Here is an 8,038-nt window from a genome sequence, read left to right on the forward strand (position 1 = left end):
TTCGTTCCTTGTAACAACAATGACACCCCTAAAGACGTTGAAAAGAATAAAGTTTATTTCTTAATGCTTGTGTCCAAATTTATTATTTTCACTAGTTTCCCGATAATCCGAAAGGTAGGTGGTCCGAATCTATTCGGATTAACGAGGTTGTACTGTAAATAAAATGCACGAGCAAAAAATCGTACTGCGCATGCGCAAAACGCAACTTTCTTATTAATGAAGCAATTTAAACGAAATTTTCATGGTAGGTCCCTCTAATGAAAGCAAATAAAATGTATGAGCAAAAAATCGCGTTGCCCATTCAAAGACTAACCGGGAGCACCGTTGCTTGACTTTAGACAATGATCGAATTATTGGTATTAATAATTACAAGTATTAAACACAAACAAAAGTTGGTTTTGAGCTAGGAAACTGTTCTGCCAAGAATTTGGCACCTGGTCTTTATGCTCTAACAAGTGGTCGCTTATTAGTCGGTTACAAAAATTTGGTTTTGATTTTGTATTTTCATAAATATAGGAAAATATACGCTAGTACCGCTTCATAGCGAACATAAAGAAAGTATATCTGGCGATAGGTAACGAGTGATAACAAGAAACGTATTAGGAAAAGTGCGAGCGCCGCGCCGTTGAAACATATCTCTTCCAACCTAAGAGTTGCGTTCCGTTAGTGTTTAAAATCGAACACGTGACAAAAATACAGGTTTATCATTCGTTTAAAAAGGTACGCTAGTTGCGTTTAGAAAATGGGTCCCGTTTCTGAACTTCTAACGGGCGAGAGAAGTGGAAGAGCTAATTATTATTATTCTTGGTTTATTTCAAGTAAAAATGAAAGGTTTTTGTTTAACTTTGTGATAATCTACTCTGATGGTTAGGCAACACACATTTACATCTGAAACAAAAATATAATATGCTCTGTATATAACCAACGACCGTTTTGCGCAGATGCCGAATACTAGGGGATTTTCATAACGAAGCTAGGAGAATGGGAAGAAGATGGCGACGAGGCCGACGGAAGGCACACGCTTTCCCGGTTTTTTTTATTATTCTTGATTATTTTGGGTGATGGTGTTTTGAAGGTGTATTTACAGGTAGTAACCATTTTATTCTTTCCTGTACTAGCTATTTAATCATTGAATTTCTTGCCACAATTTGATATTTACATTTTGCTGATTTTGCATAAACTACGATATCTGAATGATGGCGTACTCCATGCCTTTGTTTTGAGTACCGTTAGATGAATCATGTTTGTATCTTATATTGTACAGATGATTATGCCATTATTTTGTTTAATTAAGTATTTACTTCTGTTATTCATGAGGAGTTGATTATCGGTGTGATGTTGCTCTGTTCGATTGACCCATAACTATTCCGTGAGGGAAGTAGGTACCTAATACAGTTTGATTGTTCGCTGTATCTGTTACTTTCTGTTTCGTGGCGCGCTACAGTTCTTGTGCGTTAGCTATACGAAGGGGGACTCTTTTATTTGATGTTTCGATGTTTGTGTGTGCGAGTGGGTAATTCTGTCTCCGTGGAGTAGGTACCTAATGCACTTAGATCTTTCGCTGTATATGTTGCCTACTCGTCTCGTGCGGATTGTAGTTCTTAACATCTTAGCAATACGAGTGGGGGCCCTCTCATTTACATTTCCTCTATTTAAAATATGTTCTGTTTGAGCGATAATCGATTTTCACATGAATACTTGCTATTGACCAATGGCATTCTCACATGTACTTTTCGTGTTAAAAATTATGTTAACTGAAGGATGGAGTAGAGCCACACCATTTACATGTTTCCTGTGTACATGCAATTTGTGTATTTGACGAGTTGTGTTATTTCTATTGATCGTACAGGTATTTTGATGTTTTTTTGCACTGAATTGATTTATCATGTTTTCCACTGCATTTATGATGCCTTGTGTATTTTGTTTTTATGAACTTGTTTAATTGCATTTGATTTGATTATCTGATTTTTATCATACCATTTGAGATGTTTTATTTATGTGTATTTTCTCTTGCATTTTATTGCTGTAGGTGATTTATTTCATGTATTTTTGTGGCCTGTGCCAGGGTTTTAGTCCCGTAGAAGGTTTCCCTGGCATGGTCTTGTGTGTGCGTTAATATATTTATTTGATCTTGTCATTTCTTACGCACACAAGTTCTGTCTTTTATTTAATTCCCTTCCCAATTATGTCTCACGTCCCAACACATAAAAGAACCGATTACACAACGTAGGAGTCCATTTGTGCCACCCATATCGAACCGACTGTCATCCAAATTCAAAAGTGCCGCGAGACTACCATCGTTTCGACTTGAAAGGTAGGTGGCTCTGCTTGTAGTTTTTGCCAGAGTTGCCAACCGTAAGTATAGAGTAAGTCAACGTTTCCAGTGTAGGCTTGATAAACCCCCCTAGGAACATTACAACTTCAAGAGCGACTACGTACAAATACCGGCGTGTGCCCTAAGGACTCGCTTAATAGTTCTATACAAAGAACATCGAATCTTGCTTTCCTGACGGAAGATCCCCATCCATACACCAGTGTAGTCTACTATACGTTGTGAAGAAGAATGTTAAACCGGGGGTTTTGGGGAAGCGTCAAAAGATTTTGAACGGTGTGGGGAAAATAAATGTGCGTCCAGTTGCAAAAAAGCGGTCCAAGGAATGATCCATGTGGCACCTCGTTGCCTAACTTTAGTCCAATGTGTCCATTGGCTAACTTCACGTCACATATTGTTATTATAATTGTGCTTATCAACATGTGAAGGTTATCAATTGATGTTTTGTTTACTTCCAACACGTACGTATGTTTCCACAGTTTGCTTTTATCACGTCATTCTTTAAAAAACGATCGGACGAGTTGGAACGGTTGTGATGTTTGTAGTTCCTCGTAGTGTAATTTTGTTGCTGCTCGTCTCGGAGGGTCTCATCAATCATTCCAGTTGTGAAGTGGAAGACACCCTCTTATCTGTGATTGTGGTTCGTACATTATCTTCTCCGTGTCTGTGATACCGTTGTTTTGTAGATTTACAGGCATGGCGACCGTGCTCCTATTCGTCCATACCAGACGGACCCGTACAAGGATCCCTCGAACTGGCCAATGGGGTGGGGCCAGTTGACCAAGGTAGTATGCTACATTCGGTACTTGTTCTAGAAGCTTGTTACAGATTGGAAAGCGGCAGCAGTACGATTTGGGGCGGTGGTTGAGAGAACGGTACAAGAACTTCCTACCGGAGGAGTTCTCCCCCAGGGACATTTACGTACGGTCAACAGATGTCGACCGCACCCTAATGTCGGCTCAGTGCAACTTGGCCGGTCTTTTTCCACCGGATGCAAATCAAACTTGGAACTCCAACCTGGCATGGCAACCGGTTCCGGTTCACACGGTACCCGAGCAGCTCGATCCTGTGCTCTCAATGAAGAAACCGTGCGAGAGATACAGGCAGCTTTACCAGGCCTTGTTTACGACACGCGAATTTGTCGACATCCAACGGGAAAATCGGGAGTTATACGAGTATTTGACTCAGAATACGGGCAACGAGATCTACAACCTGGAAACCTTGGAGCAACTGTACAACACGCTCTTCATCGAAGAGCTACATAACCACACACTACCGGAGTGGACCAAATCGGTTTACCCCCACAAAATGGCGCGGTGGGCGGACATGTCGTTCGCCCTCTACACTTACAACCCCAAACTGGCATTGCTTAGGACCGGTCCGTTAATGGACGTGATATACAAAGCGTTCGACAATGCCTCTCTACCGAAAATGCACATGTTCTCCGCTCACGACACGACCATCGCCGACATTCTGAACACCCTCGGCATTTTTGACCGCCACTCCCCACCCTACGCGTCCACGATTCTCTTCGAGCTGCGCGCCCGTGGCGTTAACCGGCTGGTCAACATCCTCTACAAGAACTCCACCACCCCTCAGAGGATGATATTGAAAGACTGCCAATTTGATTGTCCCCTGGACACGTTCAATGAGATCCTGGACCGGATCCGGCTGTCCGACGGCGAGTGGGAGTCGGCCTGCGAGGCGAGGTTCTTGGGTATGGTTCAGTTTGGAACGCTGCAAACCGGCGTTTTTCTGGGCTGTATGGGTCTGCTGTTCGTGTTGCTTTGTAGTTTTATTATTAGCATCGTCTGGTCCAGGCGGAGGAGGGAGACTGTTAATTACCTTAGGATACCAAACCAGGAAGAGTGATCTAATTGTACTTAAACGAACACATTTTTTTAATGTGATAATTCTTTTTGTTATTGTTTATTGTTTAAGGGGAAAAGTTTGTAATAATTAAATTATTGGATATTGTATACGTTCTTTGCTCTTGTTTTGAGTATTCTTGTTCTTGCAGATAGAAGAAAGAGAAAAAAAAACTTGCAAGAACCAAAATTTCCTATTTTATACAGGGTGTTTTTTTGGGGGCTTTAGTTAAAAGTTTCTTTTGTACTTTATACTCTGAAGGCCGAATCGATTTAAAATATTTTCAAAATGGCTGCACTTCCGGAAATGCCGGAAGTAGATAGTAATTTCGTTATTTTAAATGGCAACCCCCATTTTTTATTGCTTTTTTGGATTCTACGTGAAATTTCACTTCTTTTGATACCCAGATATCTACCATTTATGGTTTTTAAGTTATTTTGACTTTAAGAAAAAAAATGGCGGATGCAGATGGTACCTTGATAATTGATTACTTGAAAACGGTTGTAGTCATGGCAACCAATTTTAATCAGTGCATAGAGAATGAATAGGGCTTTCTTTTAGTGCACTTAAAAAAAAGTTAAGTTGCGTACGACCGCTCCTATGGATATCCAAATTTATGAAACTTCAAAGACTAAAAACTGAGTTTTTTTAAATGGAATGACCATGTTCTTACTATTCCATGAGATAGAGAATCGAAATGGGCATATTTTGACAATACATGTTCCTATAGCTATCTTTAACAGTTTCTGACTTATTCCCATTTTATTGAATTGACACTATTTTTTTCGGATTTTCTTTTTAGTAGTCGGCCATGATTGTATAACAATTGAATTTGAAACAAATCTAGTGACACTAATCCGTCATCTACTGTTATAGGTTAACATAGTTTTTCAAAAATCGAAAAATGACTCGTAGCGGTTTCACCTTTTTTGGAATTTATTATGGTAAAATGGGCAGAATCGCGGCGCGTGCTTTCCGTACATTCATTCGAAAACTGGAACGAAATTGTATGCATTTTGGAAATTTTGTACCTACCCCTAATGCACTACAAACCGTTGAAGCACAAGTGATACAAAGCTCTACAAGAGAATATTTAAGAAAATGAATTGAATTGCAAATGCCTGATTAACAAAATATAAATACAATGCAAAATATAAAAAACTTCGTTGAAAATTTTTGGTATGGAATTGTTGCTAGAACAGATATCGCATTACCTCTCTTAATTTCCAGACTTATACGTTGTTTAAGAAATTCAGATGAACGACTCTGTTTAGATTTTTCAAAAATTTTCCGTCTTGTATCCTTAATAAATGAGTTATTTATTAATGAATTATTTTAGACTAGAACTAGAATCAATGGTATTAAAGAATCCATTCCGTGATTTGTTTAAAATTCGATTGTTATAAAATCATGGCCAACTACTAAAAAGAAAATGTGACAAAAATGGCATCAATTCCGAGATCAATTCAATGAAATGCGAATAAATCAGAAACTGTTAAAGATAGCTATAGGAACATGTAATATCAAAATATGCCAATTTTGATTCTCTATCTCATGCAATATTAAGATAACATGGTCAATTCCATTTAAAAAATCTCAGTTTATAGACTTTGAAGTTTCTTAAATTTGGATCTCCATAGGTGCGGTTGTACGCAACTTAACTTTTTTTAAGTACACTAAAAGAAAGCCCTATTCATTCTCTATGCACTGATAGAAATGGGTTGCCATGACTATAACCTTTTTTAAGTAATCAATTATCAAAGTACCATCTGCATCCGCCATTTTTTTTCTTAAAGTCAAAATAACTTAAAAACCATAAATGGCAGATATGACATATGGGTATCAAAAGAACGTAGAATCCAAAAATGCAATAAAAAATAGGGATTGCAATTTAAAATAACGAAGTTACTATCTACTTCCGGTGTTTCCGGAAGTGCGGACATTTTGAAAATATTTTACATAGATTCGGTTTTCAGAGTAACTCCTAAGTACAAATTTTCAAAAACCTACGTATTCTACTTTCCCAGAAACGTTTAACTAAAGCTCCCAAAAAAACACCCTGTACAAGTGTACAGGGCACTACACATTTAGTAAAAAAAAGTTAGGTTCACTCAACAATTTTGAATATTTCTACGTACATTAACTGGGATGATTGCCACGTATCCCCTACTATCAATGTAATAATAAATTATCTGGTAGGCACTCCATCTTGTCTGGAGTATCTCAAGGGCCAATTATAAGTCCACTTCTATTTACTATGTACACCGCGGACATTGTGCATGCGTGCAACTTCTGCAAATTGCAGGCTTACGCGGATGATACTCAACTTTACAAATCTTTTAGCTATGCTGAACGAATATAATTGGCCTGTGAGAGCATTAATATCTAGTGATCTATGTCGGGTGTCGTCTAAACACAATTTAACCATCAGAACTCATTATAGTTTAATCATTCCCATCCCCATTTCCTGCCCACAACCGTTTAACCTTCAGAACTCATTATGCATTAAGGGAATACTGCCACGCATACCCTACTGCGAGGAAATACGACAGAAAAAGAAGTACCCGGTGAGGAGTGGGGGGAGGTGAGATTGCCGCGTACCCCCTAACACCAAGAAATGCAACTGGGCACGCAGTACCAGGATGTCTGAGGAGTATGGAATCCCCCAGTAACAGAGAGTCGATTACCTTACAAAAGGTTACCACGAACCATTATATACTGAGGGGTATTCCACTCCCCTAGACCTAGAAAATGTTTAACCATCAGAACTCATTATAGTTAAAGGGAAGATTGTTACGCATAGGTACCCTAGTGAGAGGAATCTTACAGCACAGATATACCGTATATCTGTGCACAGTAAGCCGACCAGTACCTATATAGTTCTGAGAACAATAAGAAGATTAGTGGAAGATTGCTCCTAATCTCATCTTAGAAATAAAAGAATTGCCTCCAAAAAATCACTTCGCTTCGTAAAATCGGTATGGCTATGAAGTCATAGTCATACCGATCGACACAAAGCAAACTGATTGATGCCGCGAGAGGGACCTTAGGAAGAATCAACCCAGTTGAAAAACTGAACCGATTTCCACAAGTCACTAAGGATCACTTTTAGTCGCACTATACACTTCACTTTTCCCCCACTACAACCATGCATAGAAAAGGAAAATCCTACCTTTATAAGGCCGCTCTTCTAAAATCTGAAACAAGAAGAAAAATAAGTTGAAAAATAAAATATGCGAATGTATCTAAAATTAATCAAAAAAGTAATGTTGGGGGGAAGGGGGGTTCTTTATTGAAAGAGACACCATAGGGGAGAGCGAGGGGGAGAGGCACTTTTGAGTTATATTTGTTATTACGTCTTAATAAAGATGTGCAAATTTACCTTTAGCCTTATATTAATCCACTGTGGCTTAGGAAGTACCATCAACATCGGAGTTCACGATCACCACGAGCTACTCGCATGACCAATAACTAAAAAAAATTACATGTAGTTTTATTTCTGTTACGGACAGTGACGTACTCACCTCGTTTGCGTGAACCATGTCCATATAATCGTTGAACTGGGTCGAAAGCACGCTTGAAATTCGATCTGATCCATTGCAGAAGTCGTCGGCTGCAGCGCTTGATTAAGGGGGAGACTATGGGGGCTACAGCCCTGGATATTATTAAAGCCGGTTACATTATTAGACCCTGAACTGGAGAAGTAGTAAGGTGCGTAACAGGTTCAAGATGCAAAGGATATTCGACAAAACTTCAAATCGGAAACTTGGAAATAAAAGGTTTCTATAATGCTACGTGATACACCAGAAGGTGCCATGGAGGTAGTCGAAGGTAAGC

At 39.0% G+C, this 8,038-nt stretch overlaps 1 protein-coding gene across 1 annotated transcript; it reads left to right on the plus strand.

The window, feature by feature from the left end:
- Positions 1-2,721: 2,721 nt before the first annotated feature.
- LOC116169252 (lysosomal acid phosphatase-like) lies at positions 2,722-4,311 on the plus strand. The gene is made up of 3 exons (XM_031485288.1): positions 2,722-2,972; positions 3,019-3,117; positions 3,161-4,311. The coding sequence occupies exons 1-3, from the start codon at positions 2,868-2,870 to the stop codon at positions 4,202-4,204; spliced, it is 1,248 nt and encodes a 415-aa protein (XP_031341148.1). The 5' UTR covers positions 2,722-2,867; the 3' UTR covers positions 4,205-4,311.
- Positions 4,312-8,038: the final 3,727 nt, after the last annotated feature.

This window comes from Photinus pyralis, unplaced genomic scaffold (assembly GCF_008802855.1).
Source record: "Photinus pyralis isolate 1611_PpyrPB1 unplaced genomic scaffold, Ppyr1.3 Ppyr1.4_LG4, whole genome shotgun sequence".
NCBI lineage: Eukaryota > Metazoa > Arthropoda > Insecta > Coleoptera > Lampyridae > Photinus > Photinus pyralis.

Excerpts from the sequence above, each read along its gene's own strand:
- LOC116169252 (XM_031485288.1), top strand. The coding sequence starts at position 2,868 with ATGTTTGTAGTTCCTCGTAGTGTAATTTTGTTGCTGCTCGTCTCGGAG. Across the intron at positions 2,973-3,018 it reads CCCTCTTATCTGTGATTGTG|ATTTACAGGCATGGCGACCG; the intron begins GTTCGTACATTA and ends GTTGTTTTGTAG. Across the intron at positions 3,118-3,160 it reads GGTGGGGCCAGTTGACCAAG|ATTGGAAAGCGGCAGCAGTA; the intron begins GTAGTATGCTAC and ends AGCTTGTTACAG.